Source organism: Ursus americanus, chromosome 1 (genome assembly GCF_024610735.1).
Source record: "Ursus americanus isolate L20-20 chromosome 1, mUrsAme1.1.p, whole genome shotgun sequence".
In the NCBI taxonomy this organism is placed as follows: domain Eukaryota; kingdom Metazoa; phylum Chordata; class Mammalia; order Carnivora; family Ursidae; genus Ursus; species Ursus americanus.
The window spans coordinates 19433205-19456469 of NC_142127.1; the positions used below are offsets into that span (position 1 = coordinate 19433205).

Here is a 23265-nt window from a genome sequence, read left to right on the forward strand (position 1 = left end):
TATGGCCTGGAAATGTGGTCTATCTTGGTGAATGTTCTGTGTAAGGTTAAGAACGATGTGTCTTCTGCTATTGTTAGATAAAGTATTCTATAAGTGTCAATTATACCCAGTTGATTGATGGTGCTGTTTGGTTCAACTATGTCCTTACTGATTTTCTGCCTGCTGGATCTGTCCATTACTGATTGAGGGGTGTTGAAGTCTCCAACCGTAATAGGGGAGTCATCTGTTTTTCTTTGCGGTTCTATTGGTTTTTGCCTCACATATTTTGATGTTCTGTTGGTCGGTTCATAGACATCAAGGATTGGTATATCTTCTTGGAGAATTGACCCCTTTGTTGTTATGTAATGTCTCTCTATATCCCTAACAGTTTCCTTTTTCTGAATTCTGATTTGTCTGAAAATAATATAACTACTCCAGCTTTCTTTTAGATTACTTTTAGCATGCTATGTATTTCTCTGTCTCCTTATATTTTAATCTACCTATGTCTTTAAAGTGGGTTTCTTGTGGATAATATAAGTTGGGTCTTGGGTCTTGTTGATTTATCTACTCTCATAGTCTCAGTCTTTTAATTGGTATATTTTTAACATTGACATTTAAAATGATTATTTATATAATTGGATTAATATCTATTACATTTATTGTTTATTGGCCTGTTCTTTGTTCCTCTTTTTGACTTCCTTTGTTTTTTCATCTCTGACTTTAATTGAACATTTTGTATTATGCCATTTTGTCTCCTCTCTTAGCATATCAATTATAGTCTCTTTTCTTTACCTTTTTCAGTGGTCACCCTAGAGTTTTCAGTGTAAATTTACAACTAATCCAAGTTCACTTTCAAATAAAACATACCACTTCATACATAGTGCAAGTGTCTTGTAACAGAATATTCCCAGTCCCTTTTCCTCATCCCTTATAACACTGCTGTCATTAATTTCACTTACCCATAACCCATAATTATTCAATACATTGTTGTTATAATTCTGAGCAAATTATTATCTATTACCTTCTATTCAACAGTTCTTCTTTATTTATGGAGTTCCACGTTTCTGACCTGAATCATTTTCTTCACTCTGAAGAACTTCTTTTTAACATTTCTTTCAAGGCAGGTCTATTGATGACAAATTTCCTAAATTTTTGTTTGAGGAAGTCTTTATTTATCTACTTTTGAAAGATAATTTGACTGGATATAGAATTTATGTTGGTGGGTGTTTTTCTTCCAACACTCTACTCTGTTTTTGTTTGAACAGTTTTTAAAATTAAATTGATACAATTCTTATCCTTGCTCCTCTATAGCTAAGATGTTTCTACTTTCCACTCCAACTCCCCATCCCCAGCTTTTTCTCAAGATATTCTCTGTCTTTGATTTTCTGTTTTGAATATTGTATGCTCTGGTGTAGGTTTTTTTTTTTTTTTTTTTTTGAAGTTTATCCTGTACTTTGTGTTCCCTGAGCTTCCTGAATCTTTGGTTGTTTGTCATTAATTTTGAAAATTTCTCACTCATAATTACTTCAAATATTCCTTTTTTCCTCTTTTCTTTTCTTTCTTTTACTTCCGGTATTCCTAGTACATGGATGTTACATTATTTGCAGTTGTCCTGTAGTTTTTGATATTCTCTTTTGTTTTTTTTCAATTTTTTTTCTCCTTTATGTTTCAATTTTGGAAGTTTCTATTGACACTTTTCCAAGCTTAGTGATTCTTTCCTTAACTATGTCCAGTTTATTGATGAACCCATCAAAGGGCATTCTATATGTCTGTTTTAGTGTTTTCAACTTCTGTCATTCCCTTTTGATTCTTTAATAGAATTTCCATCTCTCTGTTCATAATATGCATATAGCATTGCATATTGTACATTTTTTTATGTTAGAGCTTTTAGCATATTAATCATAGCTGTTTTAAATTACCAGTATGGTAATGCCAAAATTTTTGCTATATGTGAGTTTCTTTTTTTTTATCTTAATGTTTTTTTATTATATTATGTTAGTCTCAATCTGATGCTTGCTCTGTCTTTTTCAAACTGTGTTCTTTGTCTTTTAGTATGCTTTATATTCTTTGGTTGAAAGCTAGACCCGGTGTACTAGGTAAAAGGAACTGAGATAAACAGACTTTGAGTATGAGATTTTGTATTTATTTGACTGTGTTTGCTGTAGTTATAGGGGTGAAAGGCTAAAATTTTCTTCTGCTGTCCTTGTTATATTTTTTCTCCTTTTTCTCCTTTGTTTTTGGGTTTCCTTAGAGAGTTCTTCCTAATTAAGGTCTGGTACATGACGTTTGTTTTATTATAATTCTCCGTTATTGAGCTGGAGCCTCATTAGTGTTATGTTGAATTTGGGGGAGAGGGGAAATGTTTTATAGTCCTATGATTTGGTCTTAATCTTTTATTGAACCTGTTCTCCCAGGATGTGGACTTTAAAAATGCTTCTCCCACCTCACAAGTTTTTCCTTCCCACTTAGGTAATATGGGAATGCTGGAGGGGGCAGGAGTTGGGTATTTTCTTACCCCAGATCAGTTAGGCTCTGGTAAAATCCCATTTGGTTAGGCTTTGGTAAGATAGTTACTTTTGGGGATGGGCCTTTTAAAGATGAATTTTCTGGGTATACTTCAGAATGACTTCTTTTCCACTCCCCTTGATGGGAGCATGAGAAGATTTTTCTTTATCGTGAGAACTTGGTCAGACTTCTGGAGGTGCAACTCATGAAAATACAGGATTTCTAGTAGGACTGGGCCCTCCTGAAGTTTCTAACTGTAAAGCTCATCTACACCAACACCACGAGCAATCTGTTAATCGCAGTTTAAGTTTTCCTACCCTGTAGTGGCTCCAGTTGCTGTTCTGGAATGCTCCCAGTAAGTTTTGATTCTCCATATCCACCTGTTTGTCTCTCCACTTTTTGGGACAGTCATCAGTCCCATGACTAAATTCTCCGATGAACTGAAGAAAAGTTGTTGATTTTTCATTTGTTTAGCTTTTTTCTCTCATTTTGATGACTGCAACAACACCTTTCAAGCTGCTTAGATGCTGGAATAGAAACCAGAAGTCACCATGTTCTCCTTTGAGTTCCAGGCAGTATATTGAACAAAAACAACTTTTTAAAAACATTATCTCATGAAATTTATACTATTTATTTCATTGAGTCATCAAAGAGTTATGAGATGACTCACATACTATCATAAAATGTTTAGTTCTTAGGAAAATATGGTGGTAAGTGGCAACATTTCTGTTTCTTTACCTTCTACCACAATGTACAGAAACATTACCCTTGACATCTTTGAGGTCATGTTGTTGACAATGTTGTCTAATTTTTATCTAACCTGATGGATCATGTGGGCATAGTCCACCAGAATTTTTACTAAAGTGTTTCAAATCCATCTCTGCAAAGTACACATTTTTTCCCTTTTTTGTGGATCTGATACATTGAAGAAAACACTGTTATTTTTGTGTCTGTTGACTTCTAGGATGAACTGTAAGTTTCCCTTAATCAGTAAAAATTGTCCTAAATGATGGATTCCTTTTATGCCAAACTTATATCTACCTTTACATTGCTTTCCTTTCAGTGGTCTCTGTAAGGACAGAGGACCTCTGTAAGGACTGTAGGGACAAGTGGCATTTTGTTCCCCTTGTTTTGATTTTGGCAATGGCTGGTTGTCGTATAATTTAGAATAGGATGCTTCCATAATGGAAGCTTCTGCTTGTGCCTTGCTGGAAAGTCACTTTCACAATCTAGGACACCATAGAGGTTTAATTAATGTCCTTTACTCGTTCTCTCATTGATTACTGTTAACTTTTGATAATCACCTCAAGCAATTTTCCCTTCACACTTATATTTGCAGTGTGGTAGTCAATTGTATTACTCTTGGTGCCCTCTGCTCCCTTATCATTGATTTGCCTGTTGGGTTTAAAGATCTTTTGTTTTTAGGGGCACCTGGGTGGCTCAGTCATTAAGCCTCTGCCTTTGGCTCAGGGCGTGATCCCAGAGTTCTGGGATCGAGCCCCACAACAGGCTTCTCCGCTGGGAGCCTGCTTCTTCCTCTCCCACTCCCCCTGCTTGTGTTCCCTCTCTCTCTGGCTGTTTCTCTGTCAAATAAATAAATAAAATCTTTGGAAAAAAAAAAAAAGATCTTTTGTTTTTAATTGTCTCTTTGCATACCCTATTTTTTTTCTTTTATTTTGATGGGAGTATCTCTGTGGTTCCATTATTACATTTTTAAATAGATGTCCTACGGCCTGTTCATTTTTTTTTTTTCAGTTATCAGTGAAGCTGTTATTGAACCTTTACAATTCCTAACTTAGTGAAATAAAATGTCTTCTTTATTCAGTTTTTGGTTTTGTTTTACTTTATTTCTTTTTTTGTTGTTGAAGTAGAAGTGCGTCTGAACTGAGAAATCTGAGTTTAGAGTAGGCAGTCTGTTTATATGAGTAAAAAAAAGTGATTCATATTTATTATTTTGGTGAATAAAATTCAAATAAATGGGCTTTATTTTTATTTTAATATAGAGAAACATTTGGCAGAGGCCATCTTTTAAGAGCTGTGAGCATGTGGTACATGTTAAACGTACTTTAAATTCTCAGGCCTCTATGCTTAAATAAATACTCTGTGATTTCCCTTGAAAAGAATTCCTGAAAGGTAATAAATTTTGACTACAAAAAGAATCCTATCACTAAAGCTCAAATCTCATTGTTACTTTGCTTTTTTTTTTTTTTATCTCTACTACCAGAGTAGATTTAGAAAGAAGTTTTCTATTCTTATCCCTTTCAAAACATAAACAAATGCTGACCCTGAATATAAAATTATTTTCATAATTTGGTTTTTGAAAGTGGTAGAGAATATTTTGTTGCTTTTGTTGTGTTCGTGGGGATGAGAATAGAGAACTTTCTTTCCTGTTTTTTCTTTTCAGTTTACTTTCAGTTTTGGATTTTGTTTTCCTCTTCTCATATGTATTGATTTAATTTTATTTTTAAAATATATTGAACATTAACATATTTCTGAAATCAAAAGTATACATAAAGTTACTGGGAAGAGCATTACTCCCTCTTAATATATCTTTATCCTGCGTCTCCTACGTTTTGTAGATAATTGGTGCTCTTATTTTCTACTTTATCCTTCTATCTTTCTTTGTTTTCTCATTTTCATTTCTCTCTTACAGAGTAGCATACTGTATAATCTTTTTTTCATTTTCACCTAATATTATTTTCTATAAATTGTTCCATATCAGTGATTCAAGATCGCCCTCATTCTTTTTTTTTTTTTACAGTTGTATACTATTTCATTGAGTGTACACTATCGCTTATTTGAACAGATTCCTATGCTTAGACATCTAGGTTTATAATATTTTGCAATACAAATAATTCTTCAATAACTTTGCTCATATATTTTGATATTGTTGGAGGTATTTCTTCAGGATAAATTCCTAGAAGTACAATTGCTGGGAAAAGAATAAATATATATGTTCGTTTAGATATTGCCACGTTCTTTATGGGAGTGATGCCATCTTGCATTACCATCAACATACTTACAAAGAGAGTATATTGTCAAGCTTTTGAACTTTTTCCTAATCTGGAATGTGAGAAATGGTATTGTAATAGGATTTTAATTTGCATTTCTCTTGCTATGTGTGAATTTGAGTATTTACCCATATATTTAATTGGGTCCATATTTATAGACCATTTTGTGACTTGTCTGTTCATGTTGCTTGCCTGTATTTCTATTGGCAGTTTTATCTCTGCTTTCATTTTCAGATGTTTGTAGTTAGAGATACTAGGCTTGTATCTGTAATATATGTTCTTCTGTTCTCTCAGTTGGCACTCTGTGTTTTGACTTTGTTTACAGTGATTTTTGTTATGCAAAAGTTTAAATATTTTTTACATAGTCAAATTGACAGGTATATTGCATTTGGGATTTTAGTCATGATTAGAAAACTTTTCCATGCCCAGTTTAGACGTACCCATGATTTCTCTTAGTGCAAGCATAATTTTATGTTTTACATTTGAATTTTGCGTCAACTTAGACTCTGTTCTTGTGTGTGATGTGGAAAATGGATTTAATTTTATCTTTTTCCAAAAGTCTTTCCAGTACATTTTCCATTTATAAAAGACTCTCTCTTTGACCCTGTAATTGAGAGAATATCTTTGTCACATATCACGTTTCTATGTGTAGTTGGAGTTCTTACTGGGGTCGTATTCTATTTTAGTTGTCTATTTATTTATTTAAAAGATTTTATTTATTTGAGAGAGCAAATGAGTGAGAGAGAAAGCACAGGAGCAGGAGAAGAGGGAGAGGGAGAAGCGGACTCCCCACCGAGCAGGGAGCCCAGTGCTGTCCTCCATCCCAGGACCCTGGGATCACGACCTGAGCTGAAGGCAGATGCTTACCCAACTGAGCCACCCAGACACCCCTTAGTTGTCTATTTATGAGCCAGTCCCTAACTATTTTAATTAGAGAGGCTTTGCCAGTATAATTCAATATCTGATAGGACTAGTTCCTCCTCATAATTGTTCTTGTTCTGTATTTCTTTACTATTGCTTACAAAATTTATGATCAGCTTGTCCAGCTCAATAAAATAAGCTCATTGGAATTTTTGTGATTAAATAAAATTTGTAAATTAACTTGGAAAGAAATAATACCTTGGTGTCAAGACATCCTAACAAAAAACAAGGGTTATCTTTCCCTTTGTTTCAAGTCTATTTGTGTGTGTATTTGAGATATTTTATAGTTTTATTTATAGGGATCTTGAACATTTCTTAAGTTGTTTCCCTAAGTTTTATATTTTTGTTGGTGTTATAGTTGGTGTTTTTGTCATCCATTACATTCTCTAAGTGGGTAATACAAAATGCTATTGATGTATGTATGCTAATTTTATAACTTGGAGCTTGCTGAGTTCTTTTATTAAATGAGTCATTTTTTATCATTTATCTTCTGGTGCTTTTCAAATATACTGTCATGTTATCAGCAAATAGAGATAGTTTTGTATATTCTTTTCTCATTCTCATGCCTTTGTTTTCTCTGGTTTAATGTACTGAATGCAGAAAAATCTTAAATAGTCGTGAAGATAGTGCATATTCTTACCTTTCTCAAATCTCATTGACAGCGCTTCCAGGATTTCCCCATTAAGTAAGATTTTGTTTTTAAGATTGAGGTATTTATCAGTTTTCTATCAACATTGTAACGAATTAGTGGCTTAAAACAACACATTTATTATTTTGTGGTCCTGGAGGTCAGAAGTCTGAAATGGATCTCACTGGAATGAAGTCAAGCTGTGAGCAGGCTGCAGTCATTCTGGAGGCTCCGGCAGGGAATTTCCGTACCTTTTCTAGCTTACCAAGACCACCTGAGTTCTTTGGCTGGAGGTGTAGTTTCTTCAGATCTTTTTCTGAGATTTCTCTGACCCTCACCCCGTGCATCTCTCTTTTACTTACAAGGAAACTTCTTGATACATTGGGCCCGCCAGACTAACCCAGCATAATCTCCCCATCTGGAAATCCTTAATTTAGTCATCTCAGCAGAGTATCTTTTGTCATTTAAAGGAACATATGCATACGTTTGGGGGACCGAGGCATGGAGTTCTTTGGGGGGAGAGGCATATTCTGCCTGTCACAAGGGGTGCACGTGTGTGTGTGTGTGTGTGTGTGTGTGTGTGTGTGTGGATTCAATTAAATTAAGGAAGTAGCCACCCACTCCTCTTTTTTGTCAAGAGTTTGTATTAGAATGAATATTAAATTATGTTGAAGGCCTTTTTTAGAATCTTTAAAGATAAACATATAAACATAAGATTTTTTTTCTTTGAATCTATTAATTAAGGTGAATTAATTAAGGTGAATCAGTATATTTTCCAATATTGAGCCATTTTTGCATTTGTAACACATACTTCACTTTGTGGTTTTCTTCTTTTTGCTCTGTATACCAAGTTGAGATATGACAATGCTTACTTCATAATAATAATAATATGGAAGTTGCCCTTCATTTTCTATGTTCTAAACAATTTATATAGCTTTGAGACTCTCTGGTCACTCAAGGTGTGGTAGGATTTCTTTGTGAAAACAGCTAGACCTGATACTTTATCGTGTTCTTTGAATATTGTCTCTATTTTTTTCTGTGGACACTGGTCTGTTCAAACCGGGAATAGTTTCGATAGGCTATATTGTTAAGATAAATGACGCATTTCCTCTAGATTTCCAAATTTACTCGCATAGATGTATTACCTGTATAGAATTATTTACCCTGTGTCATTTTCTACTTTTATATATCTGTCCTTTCTCTCTTCAATTATTATTTAAAATAGTGGTTTGTCTTTTGGTTGTTTTTTAAACAAAACAAGATTTTGGATTATGAATTTGATCTACTGTTGTTATGTTCCCGGCTTCATTAGTTTTTTGTTTTGTTTTTGTTTTTTGTTTTTTTTTTTTTTTTGGTATGATGCTATCTTATATTTGTAAGATTCTTTTTATATTTAAAAGTACTTTTTTTAAAATAATTTTTATTTTGTCATATTAGTCACCATACAGTATATCCCCAGTTTTTGATGCAATGTTCCATGATTCATTATTTGCATATAACACCCAGTGCTCATGCAATATGTGCCCTCCTTACTACCCATCACCGGCCTATCCCAGTCCCCCACCCTCCTCCCCCCTCCCCTCTGAAGCCCTCAGTTTGCTTCATTAGTTTTGACATTTTTCTTCATTATTAACTTCCTTATGCTTCCTTTGCATTTTTTTGTTCTTTTTCTAAGAAAGGTTTTTGGATAGGATATTTAATTAATTTATGTTAATCACTGTGGTATTCTATTTTGTAGAACCTACTGATATTTTCTTCGTATTGTAATCTATAAGTGATCTTTATGAATGGTCTCTTTGCGCTTAAGAAGAAGGTTTATCCTCTGTTATTGGTGTATGTATGTACCTTACTAATTATACAATTCAGGTTTTTTAATATCTAATTTTTTGTCCACTTCTCCTCACTTAGACTAAAAACAATTGTTAAATTCCATATTATTAACATTTCTGTTTCTCTTGCATCTTCTGTTTTTTTTCTGTGCACAGTTGCTCGTATTATTTGGCACGTAGATATTAAAAACTGTTATATCTTCGCTGTGGAATGTAGCTTTTCACATTATGAAGTATCCTTATCTGACTCTTCTCATCATTTTTGGCTAATGTTACTTTATCTGATACGAGGGTTGCAACACATGCATTCTTACTGTTTCCATTTGACTACTAAATCTTAGTTTATCCCTTTATTTTTAGCCTTTTTGAATCACCACATCTTTAAGTATGTCGCATATTCACCAGCAGAATGGAGTTGGGTTTCACTTTATGAGTCACTGTAAACATTAAATTTCTTTTAACAGATGAACTAACCTTCACATTTGTTGATATGACTGTTGGCATGGCTTATCTCAATTCCATCATCTTATGTTGACTTATAGTGTATATCATTCATATTTACGATGTGTCTTTTTTTGGAGTATACGTTTTGCTTTTAAATTTAGTTTTGCTTGTATTTTTATTTTAGGGATATTTTTAGGGATATTAACTCTTCTTATAGTGTCTTTTCCTCCCCTTTATCTAACCTAATCTATTACTATGTGTTATGTTAGTTTTAAATGACTCTTACCTATTACCTGTGATCTTATTCTAGTTTCCCATTTTTCTCTTTCTTATCCTTCCATATTTTCGGTGAATTCTTTCTACTTGTCAGAACAAATAATGTTTACATATTATTCTTCTACCCATGACTCCACCCTCATTGTTGTCTTAGTGTTACAGTTACATCTACGAAATGCTTACGCTCGGTCCTTTAGCCAAATTGTCTTTGGCGGGATGCAGTTCACCATGCAGTAGTGGAAAGTCACAGTGAAAAGTATTTCCTGAATGGCACGCATTAAAAACTATTTGAAGGCCAATTTAGCAGGATATAATATACTTGGTTCACATTTTCTCTTTACCTTTCTTGAAAATTCACTGCAGCCTTGATCTGTGTGTTGTTTCCGAGAACTCTGTTGCCAGTTTAGTTTTTTGGCATTTGTTAGTTATTTCATTGTTTCGTCAGATTACTTTCCTTTATCTTTAAAATCTAATAGTTTCACTAATATGTGAAAGGATGCTATAAATGTAAGATATTTTATGTAAGTCCTGGCAGCCACAGAGGAAAATCCTATAATAATTACACAGAAGAACTTGATGAAGACAAAGCATACTGACCAAAAGACATCAAAACACACACAAAAAAGTCAGTGAATAAGAAATAAGAAACATTGACTCTACAAAACAACAGAAAACAATTAACAAAATATCAACAGTAAGTCCTTACTTAACAATCGTTATTTTAAATGTAAGACATATAGAATGGCAGAATGGATTAAAAAACAATATCTAACAAAAAGCTACCTAGAAGAGACTCACTTTAGCCCTAATGATATGCATAGACTGAGAGTGAAGGGATGGAAAAAGATATTTCAAGCAAATGGAAACCTAAATAAATAAATAAATAAATAAATAAATAAATAAATAAATAAATATTTATATTTATATACCTTCCTTATATCAGACAAAATAGACTTTAAACTAAAAATGGTAAAAAGAGACAAAGAAGGTCGTTATGTAATGATAATTGGGTCAATACATCAAGAAGATATAACAATGATAAATGTTGATGTGCCCAGTATTGGAATACATAAGTGTGTAAAGCACACACTAACAGAGCTAAAAGGAGAAATAACCAGTACTAGTCAGAAACTTTAATACCCACTGTCAACAATGTATAAATCATCCAGACAGAGAATCAATAAGGAAACAACAGATTTGAGCAGCACTATAGACCAAATAGACTTAACAGGCACACATGGAGCATTCTACCCAACAACAGCAGAACACACATTGTTTTCAAATAAGCATGGAAAATTTCATAGGTTAGAACACATGTTAGGCCACAAAACAAGTCTTAGAGAATTCAAGAAGATTGAAAGTATCTTCTCTGACCACAATGGCATGAAACTTGAAATCAGTAACGAGAAGAAAATTAGAAAATTCTCAAACACATGGAAATTTGACAGCGCTCTCCTGAACAACCAGTGGATTGAAGAAGTGAAAGGGAAAATAGAAAATGTTTCTTGAGACAGACAAAATTGGAAAAACAACATACCTTAACCTATGGAATGCAGCAAAATCAGTTCTAAGAGGAAGTTTATAGCAGTATATGGATATATTAAGAAGCAAAAAAAAGATCCTAAATAAACACTGTAACTCTACATTTTAAGGAACATGGGAAAGGAGAAGAAACTGAGCCCAGAGTTAGTGGAATAAAGGAAATAAAAAAGATTAAAGCAGAAATAAATGAAATAACAACAGAAAAATGCTAGAGAAGATTAATGAACAGGGTTGGTTATTTAAAAAGATAACGAAAACTGAGAAACCTCTAACTAGACTAACCAAGGAAAAAAGAGAAAAGCCTCCAATTTAGAAATTATAAATGAAAAAGGAGATGTTACAACAATACTAGAGATGTTGAAAGGATCATGAGAGGCCACTATGAACAGCTATAATCCAACAAACTGGACAACCTAGAAGAAATGGAAAAATTATTAGAAACATACAATTTACTAAGACTTAATCAGGAAGTAAACCAATTACTAGGAAGGAGATGGAGTTAGTAACCAAAAAGCACTCAATATAGAAAACCCCAGGACTAGATGGCTTCTCCGATGACCTTTACCACACATTTGAAGAAGAATCAACACCATTCCTTCTCAGACTCTTCCAAAAATTAAGAGGAGGGAACCATCCCAAACTCATTTTATGAGGCTAGCACCATCCTGATGCCAAAACCAGAAAAGGACAGTACTAGAAAAGAAAACTATAGGTCACTATCCTTGATGAATATTGATGCAAACATTCTCAAGAAATACTAGCAAACTGAAATTAGCAACACATTAAAAGGATGGTATGCTGTGATCAAGTGGGATTTATTTCTGGGATGTAAGTATATTTTAATTTGCCAATCAACGTGATACATCACATTGATAGAATGAAAGAAGAGAATCATATGGTCATCTCAATAGATACAGAAAAAAGCATTTGACAAAATTCAACATCCATTCATGATAAAAATTTTTAACAAATTAGGTATATAAGAGCACAGTAAAGGCATTATATGAAAGGTCCACAGCTACCGTCTTACTCAGTGGTGAAAAGTTGAAAGCTTTTCCTCTAACATCAGGAACAAGACATGGGTATCCACTCTTACCACTTCTGTTCAACATAATACTAGAAGTCCTAGCTAGAGCAATCAAATAAGAGAAAAAAAAAAAGGTATCAGAATTAAAAAGGAAGAAATGAAATTGTCTCTACTTACAGATGACATGTTTTATATATAGAAAATCCTAAAGATTCAAGCAAAAAAACCACTGTTAGTTCTAATCAATGAATTCAGTAAAGTTGCAGGATACAAAACAAACATTCAAAAATCAGTAGCATTTCTATACACTAACACAATTTTTGCAAAAGAAATAATCAGTCCCATTTACAATAACACCAAAAACAATAAAATGGTTAGGAATAAATTTAACTAAGGAGTTGAAAGATCTCTGTACTGAAAGCTATAAGACATTGATTAGAAATCAAAGAAGACACAGATAAATAGAAAGGTATTTCATGTTCATGGGTTAGAAGCATTAATATTGTTAAAATGTCAATACTACCACAAGCCATTCATAGATTATTCAATTCCCATCAGGATTCCAATGGTATTTTTTACAGAAATAGAAAAAAAAAAAAAAACCTCCTAAAATTTATATGGATCATAAAAGACCCCAAAGAGCCAAGGAAATCATGAGAAAGAAGAGAAACGTGAGAGGCATTTCCAGCTATATTATAAAGCTGTAGTCATCAAAACAGTATGGTACTGGAATAAAAACAGGTAAATAGACCCATGGCACAGAGTTAAGAGCCCAGAAATTAACCCAAATATATATGGCCAAGTAGTATTTGACAATGGAGCCAAGAATACTCAATGAAGAAAAGACAGTATCTTCAGTAAGTGGTGCTGGGATAATTGGGTATTCGTATACAATAGAATGAAACTGAACCTATATTTCACACCACTCAACAAAAATGATCTTAAAATTGATTAAAGACTTAAATATAATACCTAAAACCGTGAAAATCCTAGAAGTAAGCTAAAGAATTAAGCTCCTTGACATGGGTCTTGGTAATGATTTTTTTAGACATAACACTATAAGCACAAGAAACAAAATAAAAAAAATGGGTAAGTGGGGCTATATCAAACTAAAAAGCTCTGTGAGGGAGAGGTAGAAATGCAGGAGGGTGGTCAAAAGATACAAACTTCCAGTTTTAAGATAAATAAGTACTAAGGATGAATGTACAGCATGATGTTACAGCTAACACGGCTGTATGATACTTAGGGAAGTTACGAGAGTAAATCCGAAGAGTTCTCATCACAAAGAGGATTCTTTTTTTTTTTTTTTTTTTACTTTTTTCTTCTCTTCTTTCTTTTCTTATTTTATCTATCTGAGAAGATGGGCATTAGCTAAACCTAATACGATTATCATTTCACAATAATGTAAATCAAACCATCAGGCTGTATGTTTTAAACTTACACAGTGATGTATGTCAATTACTTTTCAATAAAACTGGGAAAAAATAAATGGAAAGGCATTTAAATAGCTTAGTTTTATTTTTATTGAGAATCAGAAAGAAAAAAAGTTAAATAACTGAAGTACGGCCCTCTTAGTTGTATATTCTAACCTAACATAAACATAATTTTTGTTAAACAAGACGTCATTTACCTCAGGTTCATTTGGCCAAGTAAGGTGGTTATAGAAAACAAGTAAACTCATAATCTTCCAGCTAAAATTTCTCAGTAATGCTTAGTATTTTTTCTTAGTAATTTTAAATTCTTACATTTTCAAATTTGTCTTGCAGACATTTTAGTCCACTTTGTAAAGCATCCAGGGAGTTCATGTAAGACGTGCTACGTGCCTGTTTTTTCTTCTTCAGGCTATCATTCTTATTTTCTTTTCAGATATCCCAGTTAATTTGATGTGTGGCAGAAAAATGCCACCAGTTTGGAGTCAAAATCATTAAAATAGATGGCATATACTCTGTTTTCCCAAATGTGTTCTTTTTTTTTTAAGCTTTTCTCAGTTTCAGTTTATTTCTCTTCATTTCCCATTCACCTTTTATTCCCTGGTGTTATTTCATGATGTGATCTTGCAATCATTCTCTAAGTTAGAATCTGTAAGCTCTGGAAGCAACCGTTCCCTTGTTAGTCTGCTATCATTTGGGGAAGCTGCTACCATATGGAGAGCAGTGTTCTTGCTAAACAGTTAGAATAACTGTGCTTCCAAATGGCCCCAGTTAGTTGCGGTTTCACTTCTATAAAACTAATTTTTTAACTATGTAGCATATTTTGGAAGTGTTAGATTTTATAAATAAATATTACACAATGTAAAATAAGATTAATGGAAATGAAAATAGTTCCACAATATGATACTTTACTCGTGCATGTTTAATTACTTCTGGCTAGTAGTTCTTCCACGTGTAGAGTAGATTTGGCTCCTCAGGAATTTGTTAATTTATAGATTGGATCATTATGTGGCTTTCACAAAGCTCTGTGTCAAGTAACTTTTCAGGCTTCTTGCTAAATATGGCAAAACGAACATAATCATTTATCACTGCTATATTCTAGAACCCCACTTAACTAACAGTAAAGGAATAAAAAAGATATAAACTCTCAAGGACAAATAGAAGAGGAACAGATATGACAGCTAAATAGAAACCTCAACAAATTTTGGGAGCTGGAAAGCAGACGGATGAGCGGTAATTTGCCTAGCAGAGTGGAAAAAGCTGAAAGCTCCCTTTCAGTGGGAAGTTCTGCAAGAAGCAGATCCGCTTACGTGGCACAGACGTACGAGACACAAAGCTATGTGTTTATCACATTTTTGCCTCTTCCATAGCACATGGAAAGACATTTCACCGTCTTCTTTGCAGTTACAGTGGAGCCATTTGACTGATTTGGCCAATGAAGTGTAGACGGAAGTAATGTAAGCCACTTCTAGGCTAAAGTTATAAATCACTTTGGGCCATCCCCCTACTCTGTCTTTCCTTTCTAAAGGTGAACTTGAAAGCCATGTATTCTGGATGGTGAGTGTATAAGATGGACACAAACTGGATCTTTTAAGTGTTCAGGTAGAGTGCCTTCTTGGACAGTCTATACTGAACTGTATACAGAAGGAAAATGAACAATTATTTTGTTAAATCATTCAGATTTCAGGATTTGTTACCACAGTATAGCCCTATTGGATTCTGACTAATACAAGATTCTTGGAAGGCTTAACAGTTATAGGCACTAAGTAACTCTGAGGATAAATGTCTTCAATAGGCCTAAAAGTTACCCCTTTACCTGCAGAATGTAGTGTAAGTGTGAAAATCGTTCTGTGAACATGCAGAGTGAGTGAAAATCCATATATAGTTTGTGAGAGTGCCCTGACAACTCCCTTCCTCCAGTCAACTTTCACAGAACGAACAGCCAGGTCTATACAAGGAAGCAAGGGACAGGGGAATTCCCATCTTGGGAAAAAGGTGAGCATTAGTCAGTCTACCATAACGGACAAACAGTGTGGATGGCAGTTCACAGGATAGGATGTCTGAATAGTCATTTAAGATGTGAGAGGAATATAAAACTCAATGGTAAGCTCAAAAAGCAAATGTACTTTTCGAATATTTTGGAAAAAAAAACCCCACCAAGTCTTATAATATCTTTTGGAACATGTAAGAAAGGAAAAATCTCACAATACCTAGTACATTTGCTATATGACTATTTATGGCCTAACTCAGGGCAAATATACTAAAGAAAATATTTTACACATGTGTAGTACAGAGACATATAAAAAGAGGTTCAATGCATAATCCTGTGGATTTGCAAGAAATTAAAACAACCAAAAGGTGCGCTAATGGGAAAATTAATAAATGAATTGCCATGTACTCATATTGGAATATTACTAATAAAAATGCACACTATCTGTATTTATCAACACGGATAGATCTAGAAGTCATAGTAGTGAGGTAAATAATTTCCAGAAGTAGTGTGTTTAATAAAACAATTAAGTAAAACTTTTAAAAACATGCAAGACAATGAATGCTATAGATATTTATGAACATACACATATTTAGTTAAAGTACAAAAACATTGTAGAGAATAATAAAAATCAATTTCTGGATAGTGGTTGTGTCTGGACGAGAGAGCTAGAGATGGGATTACAAGGGAGACAGGGGACTTCATCGGAATTTGTAATTTTTTATTTATTTTACAAAACCTGACATAAACGTTAACCTTTGCTAGTAGAGTCTAGGAGTATGCATTATATTACTCTACTTTTCTGAATGTTTGGATATTTAATATTAAAGTAGTAACTGAAGTGTTGATGAAGGGAAGATACTTTTCTGTTGAGTTTTATTTTATAGGCGTTTCTGTCCTTGTTTTCTAAATAAAGAGATTTCTCTCCATTTCCAGAGGAAGTAAGAATTACTAGAGTAATTTTTTTATTTCAAAGAATTCCTTTACAGTAAATACTTACGAAGTAATTTACAAATGACAACATGTTCTGTAAATGTCAAGGAGCTATAATTACCATAGCACCTTTTTTAAAAAAAGACACATCCACAGTATATGTCTGTTTTATTAAAAGACACACCACCTTCTATGAAAGGACTGATTTCCATTTCTGTGTGTAGACAATAATATTTGTTATGGGCTTTGGTTTATAAGGTTATTCTACTTATACTAAAAGTTACTATGACTGTGGTGGGTGGGGGTGAGTAAATCACATTTTATTATTCTTTTTTCTTGCAGATAATGAAACTAAGTAGCCAAGAGAGGCTAAGGTTGTGCTAATGTTTTGTGATGCAAAATTCAGGACCCAGATATTCCTTATTCACAACTTAGTGCTTGTCCCCTGTTCCAGTAAAATGGAATCTCACTGATCAGAATAGACCAGGGCCCTCTGTGGACTTTTACTTTAACCAAGAAGGTACGCTTGTGAAAATAACGTCAAAAACAGGAGAATATGTGATCAGTGGAACATATGCTCTTCCTAATTCCAAAAATTAGGGGCCCTTTTCAAAAATATAAAAGTCCCTGGTTAATCCCTGCAAATCCTGGCAAGTCTTGTTATCCAGTCTACTGAGCCAGTAGGAAAGTCACTTTGGGGGGCATGAGCCACAGAGAGTGAAAGCTGGTAAATGGGAAGAAGCAAACCACCACTTCAGCTGTAGACAGAGAACTGCCTAGTGTGGGACCTTCTTTATAAAAGAAAGAGGAAAGTCTGTCTTGGAAATTGAGACTTTTTTTTCCCCCTAAAAACACACAACTAGAAAATCTCCATTAAATTCCGTATTACAGTGCGAGGGCTGCCTTAACACAGTATCCCTGACTGGGTGGCTGAAACAACAGAAATTAATTTTCTCACTGTTCTGGAGTCTGGAAAGTCCGAGATCAGGCGTCGGTGAGGTTGGTTTCTTCTGAGGCCTCTGTGCTTGGCTTGTAGACTGTTGTCTTCTCTCTCTGTCTTCAGTCTTCCCTCTGTGTGTGCCTGTGTCCTAAGCTCTTCTTAGAAGGAGACCATTCATACTGGATTAGGGCCCACCCTTGTGAGCTCATTTTAACTTAATTACTTCTCTAAAGACTCTTCAAATATGCACAGATTCTGACGTACTGACAGTGCTTCGGTATATGAATTTGGAAGACAATAACAATTCCTGAAGAGTGAAAACCTAGAAACTTCTTGATCAACATGTTCCCATTGTGTTTTACACCAAAAGAGATGGTCCTCTCCCTACCTCCACCATGCACAGAGATAGTACATAGTGACATAGGTGGGGCGTTTTCAAGAGAGGCTCTTCCTACTGTGTCTTAACCTGAAGCTCCCAAAATGTTACATTGGAGTGAGTAATGGTAATGAGGTATACATTGCCTTTTTCACTCTGAAGGGAATAATATGATCTGAATAGATTTTACACACACACACACACACAAACACACACACACACACATACATATATACAACCAAAGGTTCATCTTATGTCACTGTGACTTCTGAAAGCCACACGAACTCTCTGTGGCTTCATGAAGGATATCAATATGGAAATCTCACTATAATTTGCATGAATTTGAGTATGTTTTATTCTCCTCTGCACATCACCTTCTCTAATCCATTTCTCTCCTGGTGGCTCCCTTATCAACATATTTTTGTATATCAGAAACATAGAATCATTTTAATACTTCTCTCTTTTTAAACACATGCACAGGAACCATTACCAGATTCTGACTATAGCTCATTACTCTACCAGTTTTCACAGGCCCACTTTTGGAAGTCAGTATTTGAACATATATTGACTTATAGTCCTGTCAAAATCATCCTTTTCTTCCCCAAGGTCATGGATGCTTTTGATAGAATAAGGAAATGCTAACAACAAAAAGGTGGTAAAAAAAAAAAAAAAAAGACTGCCAATTAATATGTGAAGTATTACTTCCTATAGGAGTCTAACTTATTTTCCTCCACTTAAATTTATTTAATGCTCAATTAAATCTGAATTTTTTAGCCCATGATATGAGGCCTTTCCAGACATACGTTTGAAGAGCCCACATACCTAATGTTTATTTACTTTCCTCTTTGAACTTTATGCTTTATAAATTGACAAATTTTTGACAGTTGACAAATTGGCTTTTACTTACCCCCTTTGGTGTGCTTATAAATGTTTAACCCCCATTCTTGGGGGTTGGGCATCAGGTAGGGTGGGGGTGGGGGGCTTGATTTGTAGCATTTGTTGATTTCTGTTGTGTAAATACTCCTGCCATGGCCAATTTTAAGTTACCTGCATGAAATCAGCTGGCTTGCAAAATTCCTGAAAATTTAATAGTTAGTTCTTGTGAAACAGTACATCCAGCACTGGCAAACGACTGGTTTCCATCCTCACAAAGTTTCATATCAAGGCTTCAAATATGCTATTTCATTGACCTAAAATAAGTCTTCTTTCTGTGTCCCATTAATCTTTAAAAAAAATGCAGCTCTAATGTCCTCACTCTTAGAACCTCCCCTCGAGGCCCCCAGGCCTTCCTAGGTGGTCCATCACTGCCTCATCAACTTTTCTCCTCATCATTATAAACACTTTTATGTTGAATTCATCCCATTATCCTATCTTTTTATTTACCTGTTTCCCAATTAGACTGTTAGTATTTGATAGCACCTGAATTTTGCAAGGAAGGAAATTGATGCTCAGAGCCCAGCAGTGTGGGGGAGACATGATAGCACATTGGTTTATTTTTTCACAGCCCAGTATGTAAAAGAATGGATAGATTAATACTCGACAGCTTACCTGTACCTTTGTTTGACCTTAGACAAATGATGTAGGCTTCCTGAGTCTATTTTCTACAGATGGAGATAATGATACATAAACTCATGAGATCGTGGTGAGAAAGTGCCTGTGAGATGCAGTGGAGTGTGTGACACCTTGGGAACCAGTCAACAAATGGCAACTCTAGGTTATATCGGAGGTGAAAGCACAGTAGAAGAGCCTCACTTATTTCTGATAATGCTTCAGACAAAGTTCAGGGTGAACTCCTCTTACACGTGTGTCTTGCTAGAGTGCAATAACTTCACGGTTTCGGATAAAACAGAGCATACGGTCTTATTTTCATTATTTTGTCATGATGCCTCTAACATTTCTTTTAAATCCTATTTGAAAGCGCATATCAAATTTCAGGTTTGTGTTTTGTTTTGTTTTTTTTTTTCTCCCCGTAACAGGCACATCATAACGTTGGTTGCATCCATTTAATCTATGCCCTACTGTTTTTTGCTTTTGTCCCTTCAGCCTTTGCGTGCAAGACTCCTTCCCTTTGACTGTCCAGTCCTGCATCATGCCAAAAGACTGTGAAACCACTGAGTGGTCCTCCTGGAGCCCCTGCTCCAAGACGTGTCGTTCAGGAAGTCTCTCACCAGGATTTAGGAGCAGGAGCCGGAATGTGAAGCACGTTGCTATTGGGGGTGGAAAGGAATGCCCTGAACTTCTCGAGAAAGAGGCCTGCATTGTTGAAGAACTCTTGCAGCCATGCCCCAGGTATTGCATATTCTTTGGCAGGAGTATTCAGTGTTCTGTGTAACCTCATTCTATGTGGGATAGGGATGTTAGCAATATAACAGTAGCTGCGACTCATAATTGTTGAGTCTTTACTCAGTATTGAGATCCACACGAAGCAGTACAGCACAGTGGGCTGTGCTGATTCCCTGGGCTCCAATCCTATTTCTGTGACTTTCTAAATTTGTGAATTTCTGCAAGTAACTTAAATCTAGTGTCTTAGTTTACTCATCTACTAGCAGTATTGACTTCATCCATCACCTGGCACATAATAAATGCTCAATAACCCTTAGTTATCGTTACCTGACATGTCACACCTAAATTTTATGACAACCTAGGAAGCTATTCATAACATCTTCATTTTGCAAATGAGGCCGTTGATGCTTAGATTAAATAGTTTTTGAGGCTACATAGATAGTGGGTGGCTACGCCCTGATTCTAATACAGTTCTGTCTCTAGAGGTTACTGCTACCCTGTGGCATTGTTTCTGATACAGAATCCCTAAGGAGCCAGAGGATGTCGGGAAAAGGCTTGACCTAGATTAGTAGCTATATTTTAATATTTTTATATTGGTTATATTTTGCCTGGCTGTATGTGTAGCCCTTGGTGTGAAGGCCTCCAGTGTATTTTTCTCTGGATTGTTGGCTCATGGTAGGGCAGGTCTGATAATGACAGAAGTCATTTGGGGCTGTCTAGCTATTCAGAAGTCTTTTGGGGATAAATTTGTGGTAATTCCTGCTGGATAGCTGCCCTGAGCTCTGTCTGTTAAATATGTAGCTATTTTAGATAGACCTTTTCTATAGTTTCTTATAGTTTGTAAGATTCAAGAATCACTTCCCCAGTGAAAAGTAAAATGAGGTAAAAAAAAAATTATAGTTTCTTGCAGAAATTAATCAATAACTCAGTAGGCATTATTGATGGGCTTAGCTGTTCCTTGCATCTGAAATTATGTTTATATGGGGTGAGGCAGGGCTGGAGGGATAAAAGGGTAAGTTGTCAGAATCTTAGCCACTCACTTCTTCCACTTCACCATTGAAATTAGTGTAGGGGACGCCTGGGTGGCTCAGTCGTTAAGCGCCTGCCTTCGGCTCAGGGCATGATCCCGGCATTCTGGAATCAAGCCCCACATCAGGCTCCTCTGCTGGGAGCCTGCTTCTTCCTCTCCCACTCCCCCTGCTTGTGTTCCCTCTCTCGCTGGCTGTCTCTGTCAACTAAATAAAATCTTAGAAAAGAAAAAAGAAATTAGTGTAGATTCAGCTCCTTACATACTGAGTGTTCGTTTCTTACCAGGATGACCCCTTAGATTCATATCATTCGGTACCTCAAAAGCAGAAAACGTAGATGTAATTTATGATCCTTTACAGATTAACTTTGTCTCACGGAATTCTCCCTAGTTGTGTCGAGTGAGTATGTGTCTGTTCTTTAAAAAACATTGATATTGAGGGAAAAATGAGATTGGAAATGACATAAAGCTTGAGATCTTTGTTCCTTTTGATTCTGAACAGACTTGGATTCAAATTGCATCACTGTCATTTATTAATTGTGTGTTTTGGGGCAAGCTATACAACTTCTCTAAGGCATTTCCCTCTTCAATAAAATGTGTCTAATTATACTGCCTGTGTTGAGGACTGAATACATACAGACTGGGTATATAAAGTGTCCGTCTCGGTGCTCAGCGCATAGGAGGCACTACAGAGATGGCAACCCTTGTTGCTGTTTGCAGGTGTGTTCATTTCTTCCAGAAAGGGAATCCCTCCTTTCCTTGGAAGGCATACTGTAGTAATTTAATGGCGTAGGAAATTATTTCTTCTGGGTAGTGTGAAATCTTTTTCTCAATGGAGGCATACTTCAGAAGGGTTCTCAATGCTAGGCTTCCATAAGTAGAATCTGGGTTTAATGATGAACTTGACTTTGATCCCTTTTTTCTTCATTCCTTTCATGAAACGGCTAGTGACCTCTTTCAGATGTTGACTTATAGACATCCCTCCTTTTTTTTTTTTTTTTTCTCCTCTTTGTTAAAAATTCTTACACTCTCTTGGGAATCAGAGCAGCTCTTCTCTGATAATCAGAAGAAAGTTGAATTGCATCTACATTTATTAAATAATGACTACCTTTTATTGAGGACCTACTGTCTGGTCCTCAATAACTATATCAGAGATTTAACAAAGATTATTTAGAAGAACATTAAGTTTATCATCAAAATGGGACACTTTTGTGGTAAGATTGATGCAAATTGGTATTGCTCAGATTTGAATTGAAGTCTCTTTGGCTTCAAAGTCAATAGTCTTTCCATTACTTTCATGATGGTCATAGTGAAGGCACATACCCAGATGAAGGTATGTGTACACATAATCGTGTGTTTATATGTATCATGTTTTCTAACAAAATAATGTAGAATGGTGATAATTCAGGATGTACCCAAGGTGAATTTCTTTATTGATCTTCATTTGATTGAACCTTAACGTCTGAAAATAGGTCTGACAAATTTCATTGGCAATGAACCTGGCCCTCTAGTTTTGCTGTTTGAAAATGTTACTGAATTTGACATTTTTAAAAAACCGTCTCAAATAGTGAATTTGTAGGAAATAGGAGTCCTTGAAAACTCACTGAATACCAACCAGGGTTTCCTAGGGAGAATGATGTGTTAGCGACTGATTCCAGGAGAATGCATAAATAACAGCAGAATTAACATTGGCTGACATTCTTATTTGTCTGAAATCTGAGCTGTGGCCTCTACCACAGGAAAGCATAAAGGCTGTGTACTAACTTTTGTTTCTAGTGTGACATTGGTGATTAAAATTCATTGTGAACAAGGGAAATGGGAACATCTATTAGGAAACAAAAATGCCCATTTCTCCTGTCCCAGAATTCATGAGCAATTCCTATACATCAAGCAATCTAATTCACCATATTTCTCCCCAGCAGGAAAATGTACATTTCTGTGACTTTTCATAGTGTTTTTTTAAACTCTCTCAGAATGCAGTTTGGCTTTTACCCTTCTACCATCTGTGCTGTAAGAGACGTGCTCATCCATTCAATAAATGTACCTTGACCTCTTGGCTATGTGCCAAGCACTATGTTTAATGTTTGTGATATCTCAGAGAACAAAATAGTCAAAATCCTCTCC

General features: G+C 35.1%; 1 protein-coding gene across 2 annotated transcripts in view; it reads left to right on the forward strand.

The window, feature by feature from the left end:
- Positions 1-23265, forward strand: part of THSD7B (thrombospondin type 1 domain containing 7B) — an 818519-nt gene that overhangs the window by 270965 nt on the left and 524289 nt on the right. For both annotated transcript variants that reach the window (XM_087858825.1, XM_045782780.2), the window contains exon 4: positions 19875-20120. In XM_087858825.1, coding sequence (XP_087714951.1) covers positions 19875-20120 — 246 coding nt within the window. The remainder of the gene's footprint in view (positions 1-19874; positions 20121-23265) is intronic.